This window comes from Amblyomma maculatum, chromosome 11 (assembly GCF_055883805.1).
Source record: "Amblyomma maculatum isolate TAMU_Amacu chromosome 11, ASM5588380v1, whole genome shotgun sequence".
Classification (NCBI taxonomy): Eukaryota; Metazoa; Arthropoda; class Arachnida; order Ixodida; family Ixodidae; genus Amblyomma; species Amblyomma maculatum.
Genome location: NC_139354.1, coordinates 90,242,574 through 90,263,334, shown reverse-complemented (window position 1 = coordinate 90,263,334; position 20,761 = coordinate 90,242,574). Strand labels below are relative to the sequence as shown.

At 46.0% G+C, this 20,761-nt stretch overlaps 1 protein-coding gene across 1 annotated transcript; it reads left to right on the top strand.

Moving 5' to 3' along the window:
* Positions 1-496: 496 nt before the first annotated feature.
* Positions 497-20,348, top strand: LOC146174356 (uncharacterized). The gene is made up of 2 exons (XM_084583149.1): positions 497-927; positions 17,575-20,348. Exons 1-2 carry the CDS (start codon positions 643-645, stop codon positions 18,685-18,687), a joined length of 1,398 nt encoding a protein of 465 aa, XP_084439275.1. The 5' UTR covers positions 497-642; the 3' UTR covers positions 18,688-20,348.
* Positions 20,349-20,761: the final 413 nt, after the last annotated feature.

The window sequence follows — 20,761 nt, the reverse complement described above, 5'->3', positions numbered from 1 at the left end:
CCTGTGTGAAGTTTTCAGAGACCTTATTGGCTTTTAAATAAAGGGACATTTTGATTAGCGCAGCCACTAGGCTATTGAAGTAACGTGTGCGCGTAGTGCCGCCTGTGTTGTAAACTTACGATGGAGTTTTAGCATATTTACCGAAATGTATGATTTTGGGTAATTTAAAGTATCAATTAGTACTTTCCGCACGATAGGTAAATAAACTGTACATAACTCCCTTCACACTTCCACTGTGTCTATGTTTTCTCGGTTCGTACATTTTTACACCGTTTCCACGGAGCCTCGTGGCACGAGAATAGCACTGCAGAAATGCGCATCATCACGACAAGCAACTTTCGGTGCATTAACGAATCGGCACCGGCAGTCTGCTCCTTTTGATAACAGGCTTGAACGGCCGCGCAGCGCATGGTGTGATAGAAACAAGTAGACCGTTGTTATAGAGGCAGCAGATATGATTTTTTTTTTGCTTGGTGCGGATACAAAGTCTCTCAGTGATAGCCGCGAGGCTGCCTGCGAGTTCCTGATTATCGCCTTGGCAATCGCTTGGGAAGCGCCAGATAAGGAACATATTTTCAAGGGCCGTAATATGAATCCCCGCATTTCTGTGTACTGTAAGCGGGTGCTCAGGCGTCCCGACCGATGATGTCTCGAGGACACCGATACACTATAGTTGGGTTTTCCGCGGAGCTCGACTGGAGACCATTGCTGTTCGTCAAGCCTCTACCCCAGAACAGGGTATGCGGTGCCTGTGGAATTGTACGGCCGAAGACCGTGTTACTTCCGTGCGGCCATACACTGTGCTGGTTATGCTACGGGCAGTGTGCTCAGGAAGAAATATACATCTGCCCTCTCGACGGCTGTGAGTTCCAGGAAGAAGACGTCGACTGGAGAACCTTTCTTGTCGAGGAGCTGCTCAGAAGAGAGGTAAGCTAGAAGTAACGGGAGAGATGCATCTTATTACGAGTGGTTTGAAAGCAGCTGGGCGAGAACTTTCTTTTTATACTGTTCGTATTGACGAAGTTAAATATGGACTGCTTAAGTCAAAATATATATACTGCCTGCAGAACACACAGGTTATTGACTTTTTATAGGCACGACGTTTAGGCCGTGTTTTTTGCTTCGTGATTGAGCTCATGAACACAACAATGCTGCGAAGGTATAAAGGCTAACATCAAGGAGAGCAAACTATGATCTGCAGGTCGAAGAGTGGGCAAACATTACCGCCAGATTATGTTGTTCAGGCGAGAAATGCAACCATTAAGTAAAGGCCGGTAAAAGTTGCAGTTTTGGAGAGTGGCAGTTCAACGCTGATGAGAATATGAAAGCTGCCGACGTGCAATGGATACTCCCAAATTTTTAAACGCAGCTACCCCATAGCATTTAAAAGCGAAGGAAAACATTTTGTCTTGGCTATCCTCACCTAAGCATCGCATCCTGGAATCCAACGAAAAATATGACAAGAATTTAAAAACAAGCAAGAAATCAAGACTGAGAAATGAGCTGAAAGTTTTTTCTTTTTTTTTAGTGGAGGGAGTGAATTACTTCTGGAATGAATAGAACTAATTGATTTGAGGTCGTAATGCGGGAAGCGTTCGCTGATACGCCCCCTGACGTAATGGTCGTGGTTCGATCGAAGCGTCTTTGCCAAGAGTAACCAGGCTGCTCCGAAGGCTGCCAGAGCAGACGGGCGGCGGTTAGGCGGTGTTGCGTTCGTTGGCGCCAGCCTGTGCTCGTCAGCTTCGAGGGTGCAGCGGCTGACTTAACTTCGCACTCTCACTCTCGCTATGTAGATGCTAAAACTAGGCGTGTATGATATGCGGCCTGCGTTTTGACTCGTGCGAAGCCCAGTTGTGCTGAGTGATGGCGCTATTCGCTCTTATCGGTAAATGCGGAAAAAATAAAATCAGGTGATAGCAGGCACAATGCTTTTTGATTGCTCGTTACTAGGAAGAATATGCTAGGTTTAAGAGACAGTGTTCCCCTAAATAAAGCGTTCCGCGATTGCGAAATGGTCAAGTGTGCCCACTGGCTAACCATTAGGAATGTTTCATTGTAGTTGATTACTTATACCAAACCTTACCCGCAAGTAATGCACGAATATATTAGAATAAATCACCGCACTTATTTTACAGACCTTGCCAAGGCGCTAACAGATGCTCTGCAAACCTAAATAGAGAAGTGTCCTTGAAACGGTTCACGAGCTTTTCCGCATCTCTGTGCCAGGGCCACAGTGCGGAAAATGACAGTACGCAAAGCACCTCGAAGAAAGCATATTGAAATTTCGAGGTGCATTATCATTGTTTACAGGCGCATCAAACAAGCAGAAAAGCGCTATTGTGCTGGTGCGTTTCTGCAGCGGATTACAGAACGCAAGCATTTATATAGCGAAAAATGCGACTTAGCTTCGAGGCTATACTGAGTGCCCTCGCTGGGCACTACGGACTTTGCACACGTGAAAACGCTGCCCGCATATCATACCCGCCTAGTTTTATCATCCCAAGAGCGAAAGGGAAGGTGCGAAGCAACGTCAACTGCGTTGTCGGGGCTGACGAGCACCGACAACGGCACCATACGGCCGCGCGCGTGCTCCCGCAGCCTTCGGAGGAGCCCGGTTACTTTCGACAAAGACGGTACGTCACGGCTGGGGCAGGGGAAATGAGATTGGGAAAATAGGAGAAAAGCGGGCAGGAACAGGCCGATGGCTAGCTTACAATGAGGTTAGTAAACATGGTCTTTGCTCAGCATTGGACATAAGATCATCTATTGTACGTTAGTATAGGAAAACCACCACCATTTGAATGAGTGATATTGTTCGTAGCTTTTAAAACACATGAAAATAATGATGACTCTGCAGTTCAGACATTTGGGAACGTCCACTGTTTGTACTCTATCAATTTCCACCTCGTGCTTTGTCCGAAACAGGTTCATTTTATAAGGCTGACGAATGTGCGCACAGGTGTTCGAGATGGTCTGTTCGGAAAATGGAAGGCCCATTTTTGTGCATTTGTTGTGCCTCTGTCCAGAATAGTGGTTACAACAAGCAGTTATGTGCAATTTTTTAAAGTACCAGTTATTCCTAGCTAAACCACAAAACATTTCGGGCTTGACAAGCTCTCAGTGAAAAGCAAAATGCCAATGCATGCATGAAAGAAAGCGCCTTCGTTAGGTCATGGTCTCAAAACTATGTAGTAGCTACAAAAAACTATCACAAAAGTTCACCTTCATTAACATTGAAGAACTTACTATCAAATTTGCTTAGCTTGAAAAACAGCATAATTTAAAATACGGTCCTAAATGCTGTATACAAGTCCTAGCGGCGTCGTGTTGTGATGCGATTAACTCAAACATATCACTCCAAAAATATCTCTTTTCTAGTAATAACAAATAATGCTTAAGCATATATGTACAGTTTTCATGCCAGAACTCTAGGCACACTAGGAAAAGCATTTCGCGTCAGACAGAACACAAATCGGGATGTCTAGTTGCCTGCAGGTCGACTTGAAAAATGTTGTTGAAAAGAATTACGTAAAATGGACACAAAGCTACAAACGGCTTCTTAATTTATGAAGTTAAGATTGAATATTCTTATTAGGTTGCCTTGTGTATTTTGGGTGATTTGTGGTGTCGGTGCATCTCACTTACACGCCCATTGCAATGCGAAATTGTGAGGCTAGCCTATTTATTGTAGATACCAGAAGCGTTTTGATTTGAAAAGAACGGGGAAGTCCAGATTTAATTTTAGGTGACTACAGAGATGTTTGATTGGAATATCATTTTAAAAGTTGTTCATATAGGTAGAGTTTGAACACAATCAGTGTAAAGATTCTATTCTGCTGCGATGAATGGAGCAGCGCATTTTGATTGGTTTCTGCCGAGGAGGATTTGTTATTTTTAGAAAAAAAATATGAATACTGCCACGCTGCTTTTCAATCATATTTTTGTTCCAGCTTCCACGTGCTCTAGGAATTGGGACCTAATTACACTTTTCTTTTCTGCGAAATGCAAATTAATATGAATATTTCTACATTACACAGCAAAGGCAGAAAGCGAGTCATGCTTAACATTTTTCTATAAAACAGGGCTCGATACAAATCAAGCAGGAAGACGGATGATCAGTAGTCATTCAACCACACAGGGCATCTTCTAACAGGTTTGCATTAAGGAGAAAACCTTTAAGGCTCATGAGTGTGGACACGATTTCTGCGTCCAGAGGGCAGCGCACCATCATTGCTGAGGAATAAATTGAATAATGAATAAAATAATAGTTGTGTGAGGTAGACGGTGTAAAATGTGTCTGTGCGCAAAATTACGTTGGTGTGGACACTTAGTAGACTAATTTCAGCCAAAAACATTTGCTGGCGATTACGTTACTTCCTAATGCGAACTTTGAGCGCAGCTGATCAGCTGTTTCGCCTTTTCGATCGATTGAGGCAAAGAGTTTGAGCAAGGCATGTATGTAGAAAAGTTACAAAGAACTTTTTGTTATTTTTGACGGATATTCCTACAAGAAACACTCCACCAACAGTTCTTGACTTTCATGACGGAAGCGTTGTGGGCGGAGAAATGAAGAGCAAATATTTATCTGGATGTTGCGGGAGGCAGCGCGTGGGTCCATAGGAATGTTGCATGGCGAAGAGATAGCAGTGACTGACTGATGCCGCTGACGCCGCTAGCGAGTCAAGATAACGTGGCTCTGCGTTTCCGCTTGGGATGCACGCAGCCACCGGATAACTCGGAGAATACTGTCGCCGCCATGCAGGAAGAGGGGGGGAGGGGGTACACGCAGTGGCGAAAACGGTGGTTGCAGCGCGTACCACGCGCGGCTGCCGTCACGGAGGAGCGCGCGCTGCCGCAGTGACGCTAGTGACGCGGAACGCATGAACGGGTTCCAGAGAGCTGCGCTGTAAAGCTTCGGCAGTGGCTGTCAGGATATACACGGCGAAAACAGTTGTAGTCGTGGATGAGACCGAATTGTTTCTATGTTATTCTAGTTGCACTTTCTCCTACACATTCTTGCGTTGTCGGTTTGCAAGTCTCTCTTCCCGTTCTTCGGAATTTTCTTCGATCCATTTATCTCTCTCTGTCTTTATTCTTTATTTAATGATTACGCAGCTTAGCCTGACAACGCTACAGCAGGAGGGTTACAAAGTGGAACAAAACACATTTGCCCAGCACACTTGCTGACCTGAAAGCCCATTCCATTCGCCGATGGAACGAATAAAAATGAGCTAGCATGCACATTGGTACCGGCACGGTATTCCAAAACCTTACCACAATATCATTGCGAGGAGTGACATAATGTGGCCTGTGTAAGTACATTTCCTTGCGAATACTAGTTTCTCCGTGATATATTTGCTACAAGAGTTTAAGGCGTAATTTCATCCGGCGAGTATAAAGGGTTTCCCATTCTAGTCTATTTTTCATGTCTGCGCAAATATAATTTATCGATACCGGCACAGAACAAATCTTCCTGTCTTGTTTTGAATTTTTTTTTAGTATCATGGCTTAGTGTTAGTTTCAAGGGGTCCCACACAGCACAAACTTGTTAGAGCAGAGGTCGAACATATGTTAAGTGCTCAATTGATTTCAGACAAGGCGGTGCAATTCTCACATTGCCCTTTATATAGTTAAACGTCGTGGCAGCCTTTACAACCACGGTGTAAACACGCGTATGCTATGAACAGCCTGCTGCGAATGTCACACCGAATAAATATTTATGCTTCATTTCATTTTTCATATACGCAGGCTATTCACAGGGTGCTTGTATATATACGCCTTTGCAATCGAGCGGCTGCTCCAATGCCTACATCCCCCGCTGCGTTGTAGTAGCTGAAGAGCATCGCTCATGCGCGTTGAGACTCATAGCCAAGTGGCGACGTCAATTCGCGGCACTCTGCAGAGACCGGCGATATGTGCAGCTGCAACGGAAAATGATTAGCACAAGTCACTGGTGACCGGAGCAGTAAATTTGCGATACGTGGCGCTATTGTTGCCGTGCTCGCCGATAACGAGAGTGCCAAGCACATTCCATTTTTGAATGTGGAGGTGGCGGGTAGAAAGAAGCACGAACGAAAGTTTGTGAGGTGCTTATCGGCAGAATTGTGCGCCAACATTAAGGCATACGTGAGTCGTTTTTATATTCTGTAGCTGGTGTTGTGAACAGTAATGTACTTTTACCGCAGCCTCCCTCCCCCCATAGCTCATAGCTTGCTGGATTTCAGCTTTTACAGTCCTGTGGCGTAGGCACAGCCGAGCGTTGTTTTGAACGGGCATCGTCCAGCAATGTTTTGCAACGGGAAACTGCGATAAAGGTATCTGCTGTATCCAGTACAAGTTTCGGTTTCGCTTCCTTACACCAGTGCTGTCATCATCAACACTTTTCTCTCTCTCTCTCTTGTCTCGAGCTCACACTCCCTGTCGTAAATAAACAGTCCACCCTGAGCTGCGGTCTGCGCCTGTTCGTTCCCTCCATCTGGATACCGGACACCCCAGAGTGGCTACGAGGACTCAAGCATAGCTTTCCGTTCCGAAAACTGTACTTTAGCCAACATGTCGGACGGATCTTTTCCGCCGCCCCCTCCTTTCCTACCTACGCCATGCAAAAATGCAGTACCTTGGCAACAGTGGAAGCTGGTCTTCCTGGAAACGGTGGGAGGTGACGAGCTGCAGCCCAAACGTCGCAAGGCAATACTTCTGAACTCCCTCGGAATCGACGGCTAACGTGTGTACCACAGCCTCGCAGAAATAAGGAGCATCGCTGATCCTTGGGAAAGTATGACGTCACGTTCTAACGAGGACCCTTTCAATGCTGCTGTCGCAACGCTGCATTCTCACTTCACAACAGTAACCAACGACCTGGTGGAACGTCACCAGTTACGTCAGCGCAAGCAACTACGCGGTGAGGATTTTCAAGCATACGTAAATGGCTTACGAGAACTTTCCCCTACGTGCAATTTCGGAACTGCAACTGACAGCATGATCCGTGACCAATTACTTGAGGGAACTTCAGAAAAGATACGAGAGCGCTTACTCTACGAAGGATCGTCTCTCTTTAACGCGCCGTTGAGAATGGAAACCAGATCGAACAAGCAGAAGGGCAATTACAAGAATTTAACGACAGCGTTTCTGTGAACCGCGTGCTAGAAGCAAAAACGGAATCATTTGACGCCTCCCATGGCACCTGCTACCGTTGTGGTTTAACTGTCCAGCTCGCAAACTTCTCTGCATGCCATGCAAATACCAGGCACTGCCGCAACAATGGAAAGATTGCACGTTTTGCAAGCGTCTGAAAATCAAAGAAAAGAAAAACTGCTAAAAGAAGAGAGCCGTGCCCGAAAGCAGAGACAGCTAACGCCATCATAATCCTAATCGTCAACGATGAAGATCTCCCACCAAAATTTGTGCGGGATACAGCATCATCTTACGCGCCTTTGCAAACGGTGACAATTCCCAGACAAACCATGGAAAAAGCTCGCGATGGACATTAAGGTCCTCTAGAATGGGCACCTTCCAACTGTCTATAATAACCCTGATTTATTTCCACTCGTATTGCCCTGAAGTTGCATTTGCACTGACAGGAACGTCGCATACTGTTGTAGAGTTGTTCGAAGAAGTGTTCAGCCGCGATTGTTTCCCGGACGAAATTGTAACTGATAACGGACTGCAGTTTAACTCTCAAATGTTCCAGGAATTCATGCACGAGAGGAGCATTATACATCGTTGCTCTGCATTGTACTACCCCCAGGGAAGCTGTGCAATAGAAAGATTCAACAGGGTGCTTAAAGATTGCATACAAATGGCGAGGTTGGAGAAACGCCTGTTGGAAACTTCCTTGGTTCACAACCTCGGTACATATAGATCGACGCCGCACACGACGACTGGCTTGTCGCTACTTCATGGTCGTCAACCCAGAACACGGCTCAGAGGGCGACGTACACTCTACGCCTGTACTGAAGCCAGTTCGCGAGAGGGTGCAAGCTAAGCAGTCTTACACCTAACAGTATACGGAAAAGAAACGCGGAGCTAGGGCCCCAACATTTCGAAACGCTGACCTCGTTCGAGTAAAGGTTCAAACAGCTGGAGGCAAGGCATCGCTTCCATACATGAATCCATTTGAAGCAGTCAGAAAGAGAGGCCAGAATTCATTTCTCCTAAGTGAAGGTCGCATTGGGAATGCACCCAAGTTAGCGCGCGTACCAGAAAACAGCTCTGAATATACACCGTCCTGAGCACTGCTTCCAGACAAGCCAACTACTTGTGGAGATCGCGCGGAACCAGCAACAGCTGAAATGACATCTAAGCCGCAGTCTGCTTCTCCAGTGGTTGAAGCAAGTTCAACTCCTCCGCAAAGCAACGACATAGGGACAAACGCTGCGTCCAAGTGCAAGAAACCGTCGCCCACCTGACAGACTTCAATACTGACTTGGCTGTTTCTGCCCTTGAACTGTGCTTTTACGTGTGTTTCGTGTTTTATTTTCATAAGCGGGAGGTGATGCTGTATCCCGCACAAGTTTCGGTTTTGCTTTCATACGCCAGTGCTATCATCATCAGCACTTTTCGATCGAGCTCACACGCTCTGTCGTCTACGGTATGCGCCTGTTCGTTCCCTCCGTCCGGATAACGGACAACAAAGTACCGTTGCGGTCAGCGCCAGCAGAAAACAAAATAAAAAGCAGACTCGACCATGTGCATGGCAACGTTGGCCACGTCAGCGTATGATTCTGCCTATACGCAATGCACGACCTTTAATTTAGGATGCAGTCTTTCGGCCGGCCGCCGATTCATTAGAAAATGGAACGTGCTTGGCACACTCGCTATCGGCACGTACGGCATCCATAGCGCCACGTATCGCAATTTTTCTGCTTTGATCACAAGCCACTTGTGCTAATCATCTTCCGTTACTGCTGCTGCCTGTACGAAAAAGGTTGCAAATTGTGGGTAGAAGCAGTTGTGCGATCTAGAAACAGTAGATAATGGAGCGGCGCCCGCTCCACAGGTGTGAAGAAAAGCGGGCGGCGAATAGCTTGAGGAGGGGGGGGGGGGCAGCGAGGCACGTGACTGAAGATCGGCTGAAAGGTCGAAATGCGCCCCAGCTAGCCCAGTGAAGCTTTCGCTTGATTAGTTTGTTTTTGGTCACAGTAGATGAAAAAGCCAAAATTGTGCAAATAAATCAAATATTGTACAGGAACATGCAAGTACGTTGCAAAGCTTTGAGGACCGACATCACAATTCTGTTAGCATATCGAAAACATTCATTCAAGAGTAAAAGGAGAAAAGTAATGTTAAAAGCGGAGCAAGAAAGAGAAAAGGCAGCCAAAGCAACAATGTTTCAAAATAAAAAAATAAGAGCAAAAATAATCGAATGAATCAAAAAGCGCAAAATGAGTGAGGAAAGTGTTTCTGCTTACAGTACCGAGTTTTAAGTGCCTCCAACGTATTTTTTTCAAGTTATCCGATGAACTTTCCATTAAGTAAAATGCGGGACAAACTCTCCTGCGTGCTTCACAAAGAGCCCGAGGCAAGCCATTACTTGATATTTTCTTAAAGGAAGCTCCCAAGTCTAACACGGCTAGAATCACATGTAGCGGCTGTAGTTTGCTAGGAATACAGGGGAGTGTTTCTATACTGCACAGGCAGATGAACCCCTCTGCCAATTGTTAGAACAACCAAAAATGCCGCTTTTGAGAGGACAGTTTCCGTTAATTCCAACAGAAAAAGTTCGAATATTATTTTCAGTTGCAAAACTATTCGATTTAGGCACATGCATCATCCCTATTAGGGAGCCAAAGGAAGCCCGACCTCTTTTTCATCGCGTTCTCAAGAAGTGTCATTAGCTAACCATTAGGTCTCACAGCCATACGTGAATGTGTTTCTGTAGCAAGTGGTCATATGTCTATAGGACGCATCTTAAATACTTCAGGCAATTTAACCCATTCCTCATGTCTCCTACATTTAGACCAGCGGGCTGGTTCGAATGCCACGCGCTTCAATACCACAGATGAGCTGCCAATGACCCGCTTTCTTCCATCGACTCTTAGAGGTACAGTTCCCAAGGCAAAATGCGATTGAAGTTTTGTTTAGCGGTCTTCGGCCTGTGAATGACGTCATATAGAGTGACGCGGTACGATAAGCGCAGCTCTGCTCAGTTGAGTCCAGTTCATACCTTACAGGCTGCCATTCCGGTGGGTGTTACATAAGGGGTGAGAACACACTTGAAATTCCAACAAACACTTAAATTTAAAATGATCGTTTACGGGTCCTTGAAAAGCAGAGGGCTATACGATGGCTACGATGTTATAATGTAAACCATTGTTGTATTCAGCATGTTGAGAAAAGAACGAAGAACAGATAGTAGTGTGTGATTGTTGGCGAAAAATTAAAACGAGTGAATAATGTGGTGAGATATGCACGTTGCGGCATTGGTATACTAATCTTGATTCAAAAAATAAACAATACTTTTGAGAAAAAGAAAGGCTTGTATTGCGACGACAAAATTAGAGGAGTCGAAATCAATGTTTTCATTTATGTGCTGAAACACGGTGTCATGTGACTATAAGGGATGAATAAGCTGGGCGCCATGATTTGAACGGATTCCGCTGGAGTGATTATATATTGTGAACCTTCTGTGGATGTTGTTTAATTTATACATGCCACGAGCTTCTTCTTTCATTTGTACATACCAACGTCATCGTCCCGCGGAGACGGCTCCGGCGCGCGCCTGGGTTCGTCATCGGAATAAAACGCTAGACAAGGCATCGCTTGCCTTGCCGTCACGACCTTGCCATCTCGACTTAGCTTCCTTTCACTATTGGTGGAGGTGAAATTCGATCCCCTTGCTGCCTTGGGCCCTACCTCTCGCTGGAGCTACGTTTCGGTCGCCGTTTGGCAACTACCTCCATTGTCATGTCAACCGAGAGCAGCCCCGACCCGGCCGGACCATCTACCTCGGCTGCACCGACGCCTCCGACTGTGCCCAAACGACAACGCGACACGCCGCTTTTCGGTGGTCATCTTGACGAAGACGTGGATGACTGGCTTGACACATATGAACGCCATAGTGCCTACAACCGGCGGGACGATGCTTTAAAATTACTCAACGTTTCTTTCTACCTCACTGAGGTTGCCAGAAACTGGTTGATTATTAGCGAACCCCACACTACTAACTGGACCACTTTCAAACAGCAGTTCCGAAAATACTTCACCGATCTAGCAGTTCGTACTGAGGTCGCGAAATACAAGCTCGCTACTTGCCTTCAAGGTCTCGATAAATCATATGAAGCCGTACTTGCACTTTGCCGGTGTATCAGTCCCGCCATGACGGAACCTGAATGCTTACACCGCGTCTTTAAAGGGATAAATTCTGTGGCTTATCACACCCTAGTTGCTCAGAATCCTTCATGTGTTGATTCAATTATTACGGCCTACCAACGTTTCGACCAGCTGCAGTCCTCTCGATTACAGCCCGGCTCCGCGGCTTCGCAACTTGCCCGACATCTGCTGACCTTGATCTGCGGGCAATGATTTGTGCAATATTTCGCAAGGAGCTCCAAGCACTCAATCCTTTCTCTCGACATGGATGCGATCATTCTTCCGCACCTTCTAATGACGCCGTCTTCCGCAACACGATTAAAGAAGAGTTAGCAACAATCACCCACCCTATGGCATCCCGCCCAGCGCCGACCTACGCGCATGTCGCTGCACCCCCTAACTTCCTTTGGTTCCCCCAGACCGTCCGGCACCAACCTACAATCACGTCAATGCAATGGCGACGGCACAACCTGCACCACCCTATTACGCACCTTGGCGCCTCTCCCGAAAAGTCTGCTATTACTGTGGAATCAGAGGATGTATATCCCGCTTCTGTCATCACCGCCTTCAGAACGAGCGCCGTGCTTACGATACCTTCGAAAGTGACATGCCTTCAACTTCATATTATCAACGCCGGTCTATTCCATGCCCACCTCGACGATCCTCCCCACCTCTAGTATCCGTATGTGAGCCTCGTGGGAGCCATGTATCCCAACGCCGGTCCCAATCCTCATACCACCGCTCAGTTTCCCCTCTCCGACCCGCAACAACTCTCCCTGTCCGCCACCCGGAAAACGAAGTATTGCAGTTTCCGGAGGTCAAACTGCACTGTGCAAACTGCACTGTGCAAACTTACTAAAAGTCCTCCAGATCACTCGCATAATGTGATTTCTGTTTTCACTGAAGGTTTACCGGTCGAAGCTTTGATTGATACAGGGGCTGAGATTTGTCATTCAGACTTTGTGCTACCATTTGCGAAAAGTGAGAACATCATATGATAGGCCTGAACTCCTTGGAGCTAATGACTTCCCTTTGCGCCCTTCAGTGAAGTGCACCGTACGAGTTATCGACGGCATCTGCCATCATGGGCAATTTGCTGTGTTCTCACCTTGTGCGCATCTGATGATTTTTGGATGGGATGTTTTGTCAAGCAGTTCAACGTTAATTTTTTGTGTTATACATATGACATACAGCGATTTTTCACCTGAATTTTCTGAACATCATCCCCTCGTTGCTGCCGCTGAGCCTGGTTTGCCTCATGTTTTCTGACCACATCATTGATGGAGACCTACTCATAGCACCATCTTATAGTCATCTTGTACACTGCATCGCCTTCTCGTCTAGCCTTGTGTGGTTCCGCAACGGCTTAGCGACAGTATCAGCCACTAACACTTCACGTGAATCCCTCGTGCTCCCACAACGAACGTCTCTCTTGCATGGTGGATGTTCAACCTTTTCCCCTGATGGCGCTCATCGCCCCTCTTCCTCAGCATCGTGTTTCGTCAGACGTCTCTCTTTCTATTCTCACAATAACTATTATTCCTAACCTGACTCCGCACTAACGCCAAGAACTGCTGGCATTGCTTCATCACCACGAAGCCATTTTTGATGCCACTTCCCCACCACTGGGACGGACTAGTGTTGCGCACCATCGCATCATCACTGCAGGTAAATCTGTCGTTCGCTGACGGTCTTATCGGGTTTCCCTTTCTGAACAAATATAATTGAAGCAAATTTAAATGACATGTCCGTAGCAGTATTATTCGTCCCTCAACTAGCCCATGGTACTCCCCAGTATTGCTAGTTAAAAAACGACGGCTTGATACGCTTTTGTGTTGATACTGCGCACTCAACAAAATTCTCCTCAAAGATGTATATCCGATGCCACGAATTGATGACGCCCTTGACTATCTCCAAGGATGCCGAATATTTCTCGACCTTGGACCTCCGCTGAGGTTATTTGCAAATACCTATACACGAGGACGATAAAGAAAAAACCGCTGTTGCAAATCCCTATGGCCTTTACGAATTTAATGTTATGCCTTTCGGACTTTGCAACGCACTAGCGACATTTGAAAGAATGATCGATACTGTACTTTGTGGCCTAAACTAGAGAACCAGTTTATGTTACTTGGATGACATTATCTTTTCGGCAACTTTTAACGACCATCTCAGCCGCCTGAATGAAGTCCTCACTTGTCTCGCTTCAGCGGGCCTTCAGCTCAACACTAACTGCCATATTGCACAGAAGGAAATTAAATTATTGGGACATCTGGGTAGCCATGACGGCATTTGTCCAGACCCTGAAAAAAATCATCCCGGTCTTGAACTTTGCTCGTCCACAACGGACTACAGGTTTGTGGCAGTTTCCTCGGCCCAGCGTGCTATTTTCGGCGTTTTATAAGGCATTTTGCACCTGTTGCTGCTTTCATTCATGAGTTACTTAAAACACGCAGCCCTTTCATGTGGACTGAACAGTGCTTAACTGCTTTTAATGACCTAAAGCACACCCCCACATCAGATCCTGTTCTTGGCCACTTCACTGACAGAGCTCCAACCATTCTGCACACTGATGCCAGTGGTCTCGGTCTTGGCGCTTTACTTCTGCAGCGTGATGCAACTTCGCGTGAGAAAGTGATTGTCTTCTCTAGTTAATGACTCCAGCTGAGTAAAGCTACAACATTACCGAGCAGGAGTGTTTTGCCGTCGTCTGGGCTCTTCAAAAATTTCGCCCTTATCTGTACGGTCGGCACATCACAATGGTGACCGATATTGCTGGTTGTCTTCACTCAAACATTTGACAGGCCGTCTTGGCCGTTGAATTCTACGCCTATAAGAATACCACTTCGACGTTACTTATAAATCTGGTCGCCAACACCAAGACACCGAAGCTCTTTATCGCTGTCCACTTTCGGAAGCAACTTGCTTTTTTTCTTCCCAATGCATTTCCACCTCTGACCAGAGCCGACCATCTCTTTCCCAAACCTATATCACAGCAGTTTCTTTTGACGACTCTGAGAAGAAACACGCTCTCCTTTCATAGCAATTAGCCCCGTCCCATCATTGACCGCCTTATCGGTGCTACGGATCCGCCCAATGCTAGGCTTCTCTGCTAGCTTCGCAATTTCAAGCTCGAAGATGGCATCCTACGCCGCTACATTTATTGCCCTGAAGGAACTCGCTGGATCCCAGTCGTGCTGCGTGTGCTTCGCCCACGTATACTGGCTGCTCTCCAGGATTACGCTACTGCAGGTTACCATGGTTTTGACAAAACCTACGAACGCCTGGAAAAGCGTTTCTTTTGTTCTGGCTTATTTTCCAGCGTTGCCAAATACGTCGCATCCTGCCCTCTGTGCCAACATCGCAAATGACTGACTTCTTGGCGCGTTGGCCTTCTACAACCTCTTCCCTGTCCCGCCATGCCATTTGACGTAGTCGGCATCGACTGATATGGTCCCCTGCCTCTCTCCGATGGGGGTAACCATTGGATTATAACAGCTGTCGACCACCGCACACGCTACGCTGAGACAGCGCCTGCACCGACTGGTTCCGCTCAAGAAGTAGCAAATTTCGTTTTGCGATCAATTGCATTGCGTCATGACGCTCCTCTGGTGCTCCTAAGCGACAGCGAGACGGCCTTCTTATTGATAGTGGTTGCCGAAGTTCTTCACGCGTCTCCACCCTTCACAAGACAACCTCAAGCTACCATTCCCAGACTGTCTCACTGAGCGATTTCATCGCACCTTGTCGGATATGATATCCATGCACATCACATCGGATCATCGAAATTGGGACACTATTCTACCATTCGTCACATTCGGCTAAATTCAGCAATACAGCGAACTACTGGTTACTCTCCATTTTTTCTTGTTTATGGCTGCCCTCACACTACAATTATTGATACTTCCTACTTTCCTATGTCCGACTACTCCATATCCGCACCTACCCAGTTCTTATCTCGTGTGGCCAAATGCCGCCATCCTTCCCGCCTCAGCACAGCAGCGTGCCAGGAAGACCGCTAGAGTCGCTATGATTCTAGACATCGAGTGGTCTCTTATCGTCCCGTGATGAAGTACTGCTTTATACACCATTGCGCACCCCTGGCTTTAGTGACAAATTCCACCACCGCTACGTTTGTCTCTACGAGGTCATCAGCCAAACTTCCCCAGTGAACTACAAAGTCACGCCTGTTGATCCCCCAGCCGATCGACGGCAACGTGGGACTGGAATTGTTCATGTTTCTCGCTTGAAACCGTTTGTGCGCCGCGGTGCATCGGTTAGTTAGGAGCGGCCAGGCTAGCCGCTTCCGATCCCCCGGGAGATTGTGTGAGCCTTCCGTAGATCTTCTTTCATTTCTACATGCCATAATGTTCTTTCATTCGTACATACCATCGTCATCGTCCCGAGGTGCCGGCTCCGGCACGCGCCTGGGTTCGTCTTCGGATTAAAACGCTAGCCAAGGCATCGCTGGCCTTGCCATCACGACCTCGCCGTGTCGACCTAGTCTCCTTTCACAATATGCATGATGTGCTGTCAGATGGCTGAGGCGTATTTTAATTTGGATGTTACAGGTGATTTCTATGCGACCAATTTTACATCGGGTAAAGAAAGGCTGAGGTGGCGCTTAAGAAAGCCTAGAGTTTTGTTCTATGGTGAAATTATGTTACTAATATGATCGCGCCATGATAGATAAAAAGAGATGGTAACGCATAGCTATATATGATTGTGTTAGCTCAATCGGTTAGCTCGGGCGCCCCTGCGGCGCGCCCTATGTCTTGTCGCTGTTTTATCACGCTGCTAGGAAGAGGTCGATACGCGTTACGCGGCGCCTCACGATTTTCACGTTCCAGGTTGCCGTGTAGAAGTTAGTGAAAAATCGTTGTAAATTGGCACCCGAAGCTGACGAAGAGCCAGAAGTTCTGATAGAGAGCCAACCTATGTTTACTCATGCCTGCAAAAGTATCGCAAGTATATTTAGTTAACCACGCTAATCCTCAGTATGTCTATTATAATACAGTCATTATTTCTTTTGCAGTAAGTATAAATGTTCCTACTGAGAGGTAATCTCACCGAAACAAAGGCGCCGAGACTTAAAATGGTGTTTCAATTATGTTAGCCCAGGTAATATTGGCGAACAAGATCCATTCCCAACGGCTTCAATACTGTGTGTCTGCCACTCATTCATGGTTGCTCTTTAATGCAAAAGTGTGCATACGGCTTTTCATGTGCCTCTCGATGAAAAGAATACTTCCGTTGTGGGTAAATATTTCCAACTATATGAGCAATGAAATAGGTGCCACACTCCTCTGGATACTGAGCGGTGGAGTCACTGCTTACTTCTTGGAAGACAGCAAACGTTGGTCGCACCTTGTGAGAAAGTGGGAGGCCAGAAAATGCCTTTCAGTTTGCGCAGCCATGCGTCATATACATCCTTCGATGACTACTAGTATTACAAGTATAAATGAATAAACGACGGTGTATCATCTTTAAAATGATTTCATATTTAAAGCAAATGGAGAAGTCGCCTTGATCCCTAACGACTACTAGTCTTCTTTACATTCAGAGGTAAATCAAAGTATGACGATTTTCCCTCACCGTCGCTATATCACAGCGCTGCTTGAGAAGCCCTAGTGCCAGTTGTGCCTAAGCCATTGGGGCCTGTGCATTTTCTTAACAGTTTGGCAGCTTTGGAGCGAAACAAGATACGTCGTTCAGGTGAAAGCGGCCGTGAAATGGTGAAAGGGTTAAGTGCTTCATTATTCACGATGATGTCATGAGAGCTGTCAATAAAAGTACTTTCGTATATGTGCTGAAAACTATAAATAATCTTTAAACATCTATTCTTTCAAGTGGTACGTTGTTTTGCTGACGGTTAGTGCAGACAATGCCAAATTCCTGAGCTTTGTTCCTCAAGAGCGCCTCAAATGCTTTCCTTCGGGATGAAGGTTTTATCCAATGCCTAAGATTCTTTTCTTTTGTAACAGGAACAGTGTTCAAGCGACGGGGTGTTAGCACTCAGTAACCTACATTCTCGCTCAAAGATCAGCATTCCCAAGTGTGTGCCCAATTTTTCTTTGCGTTTAGAAACGCCTATTCTGTTCTCATCGCAGTGGCAGAGTCTGCAACATATGAGCAGTGCGTGAGTAACAGGTACAAAGAAACGTTGTATAAGATTGTACTACTTGAAAAACAGCTCATTCAAGAGCTGCGTTTGAAGGCAGTGTTACGAGGTTTGTGTAAACCTTAGCTACTTCATTTTTGCAGGTGCTCTGCTGGAACGAAGGGGCTGGCTGCCGATATGCAACGGCTGCTGCCGGAGTCTCGGTGCATTTCCGCTCGGAATGTGAACATCATTATGTTTGCTGCCAAAAGTGCTCTGGCGCAGTGCTGTTTTCCAGAATGGTAGCCCATATAAAATCGTCTATTTGCAAACAAATGACGCCGTTTGCATCTAACGCTTATGGGACACCGGGGCAGAATGCGGAGGCAGACATATTTACTTCTTTCGGTTCAGCATTTCGACAACAAGTGGATGAGGTAAAGGAATTTCTAATCCGAATTGCTAGTGATGCAAGGACGCACGGGGATAGGCTAAACGAAGTCTCCCATAGACTGAACAGCTTAAACGAATCCTTGAAGCAAGAACGAGCGGAAGGAACGATCAATGAAAGCTCTATGCCGAATGAACAAGAAATCACTGAGCATGATGAGGGAACTAACGACTTTCGGACCACTGAAATCCAAATGCTTAATAAAATTTTCGCAACCTTAACAGGATTTGAGAAAACGTTGAAAGATGGGCTGGATAATGTGACAAGCCAAAATCGCCACAACATTTCAGAGATAGCAACCGTAATCAATGGGTTCAAAGATGAAGCAGACGAAAAATGTCATAAAGCAGTTGAGGATATCAAAACCATTCTGCTGCATGTAAAAATCAACGTTTCCCACTGTACGATATTTGTGAAAAATGTGCGAGCACTTCAGGAAACTGCGACGAAAAAAGGCATTTCTTTGTATGAAAACCAGCAGGTGTATCTGCGTGGGTACTGCATGGTACTTGGAGTTGTTTTTAAAAAAGTGAATGACTCTGTGATAGTATGTGCGGCACTGCGCTTGCAGAAGGGGGACATGGACGACGCTGTTCAGTGGCCTTTCGAGCACACCGTTAAGCTGACTGTCATCCATCCAAAACACGGCTCGATACTTGTGAGCGAGACCAAACCTTCTCGATCTTCGAAATATTATCAGAGACCTGTTGAAGCAAGCAACGACGGTGTCGCGTTGGTCAATAGTGGGCTTGACTTTCAAGAGCTGAAGGGCAAAGGTTATGTGGAAGACGACCAGCTTCGTGTAGTATATGAGCTACTTTTGTGATCACAACGCCAATAAAGAAAATACGTCATTGTGTGGATGAGCAATGAGACCAAGAGGAAATGGATGAGTTCGGGGCCATGTATTTGTAACCCGGAATTTCCCTTTGCCTTTCCCTCGCAAGTGTTTTGTGTATGGTAGTTCTATAGTTTGCATTTTAACTTATAATAATGCAATATTTTTTTAAGCCACATGAGCTGTACCACTGCGAATAAAAGGAGATTCGTTGTTAGAACAGGTGTTTTTTTTTGTCTGAAACTGCAACTGCTCTTCAGGAACCAGAGTCATAATAAACAAAGATGAAATATTTTAATTTCTTGAGCTCGATTTGCAGTGTGATAAGTGTTATTATTATTATTTGGCGCCGATACTATATCGAGCAGTCATCTGCGGAGGGCTTTTGTAGTTTCCCACAACAGACTCGTTGGACCGCATATTTGGCGCAATATGGAATACTTGTATTTTTCGCGCAATGTGGTTTATTTCTAAAAGTACTGACGAAGGCGTCAGAGATAACGACCGAACGCATAGTGGAGGCGTCTGGAATAAATGTTCCACATTTTCTTCTTTGCCTTCTTTGCGCGACTTACAATAAAGTGCACACGGCGCTTTTGTATTTCGCTCCCCCCTAAAGCACAAACATATGCGTTGATTCGATCTTTATTTCTGGGCTGATATGTCGGACCTTATACCCACCTAACCAGCGGGTCAGCTTTTAAAATGCGGGTAATATGGTTTAAGGCCTTCTTTGGTCATGGTCTGCGGAAATGTCCACAGGAAATGTTCGCATGAATTGACTTTAAACAAAATTAGAGGTTTAAGCATGCCTTAAACCTTAAAAAGTGAATGCCGTGTGTTGCCTGATAGCCTATTTAACACTCGCTTTTCAATCTGCGGTTTTTATTATTTGTTTTTAATTTAGGTCTTAGGGGGAAAGAAAACATTTTTTTCACAGTGAAGTGGTTTGGGAAAGGAAAAGGGAAGAGCCTTATACTTTTGAGTGGACTCCTTGGAATCGTGGACACCTACATCTACCCAGGTCAAGATTCGTATTTTTATTTTATATTGCACATTGCTTTATAAGAAAGGAAAAGCGCACCATTTGTTTACACCTAATATTTTCATCATTTTTTTAGTATTTTACATTACTTTGTCAGAAAGAAAAGTGCAGTATATGTCTTCGACCTTCAAGGTAAGTTCCAGGTGACCTCGCACAAACCAGGGCTGCCTCTCCGTTTTTTATTTGGTTCATAGCAAAGTAAATGCACAGTATATGTCAAATTTGGTCTGTGGACACCTGACCTGCGCCGTAGGAGAATATAGGAAGGTGTGAGCGAAAGTGGAAAGAGCGGTGCAACCACGGTGGTAATTGGTTCCAGGTCAAAATCGCTGCGCAGCAGCCAATGAAGCTTTCTTTTCAAAGTAAGCTGCCTCCACCGGGATTCGGCTCCGCCGGGGTGGTGCAGTGGTAAGACGCCCGACTACTGTGCCGGAGTGCCCGGGTTGGAACCCGACCTCGGCGGCTGCGTTTCGATGGAGGCGAAACGAAGAGGCGTCCGTGTGCTGTGCGATGTCAGCGCACATTAAAGATCGCTAGGTGGTCGAAATTACTCCGAAGCCCTCCACTGTCTCCTCTTTCTCTCTTTCCCCTTTCACTTTCACCTTCCTTCCCTTACGGCGCGGTTGAGGTGTCCACAGAGAAGTAACAGTTACCGCGCCTTTCCCTTCCTACAAATAAATCCACCGGAAGTCGTACTATGCCTCCAATCCCTAGCCGAGACCCGTCAGCAAAAAACTCCACGCCCGTCTCCTGAGAAACCAATCGTAATTCTGCTCTAGCGCGAGGATAATAGTAGCGATAGAAACAATGATAAAGTCCGTGATGACAGTCGAGATGAGAGTGCCGGCCCATTAATTCGATAATGATGATAGTAGCGACATTATTGATGATGATAGTGGGGATAACATTGTGCAGTTGGGTGAAAATAAACATGGAAAGTGGCTCTCTCCGTTTGTGTATTTAAGCGCACCTATTTGTCCACATTTGAGGTCATAACGCCAGCTGCAGTATGGCTTG

What these genes read in the sequence shown, in the direction of transcription:
- LOC146174356 (XM_084583149.1), top strand. Translation starts at nt 643, where the DNA reads ATGATGTCTCGAGGACACCGATACACTATAGTTGGGTTTTCCGCGGAG. An exon ending in AGGAGCTGCTCAGAAGAGAG is followed by an intron (nt 928 to 17,574) that starts GTAAGCTAGAAG and finishes TCATTTTTGCAG; the next exon opens with GTGCTCTGCTGGAACGAAGG.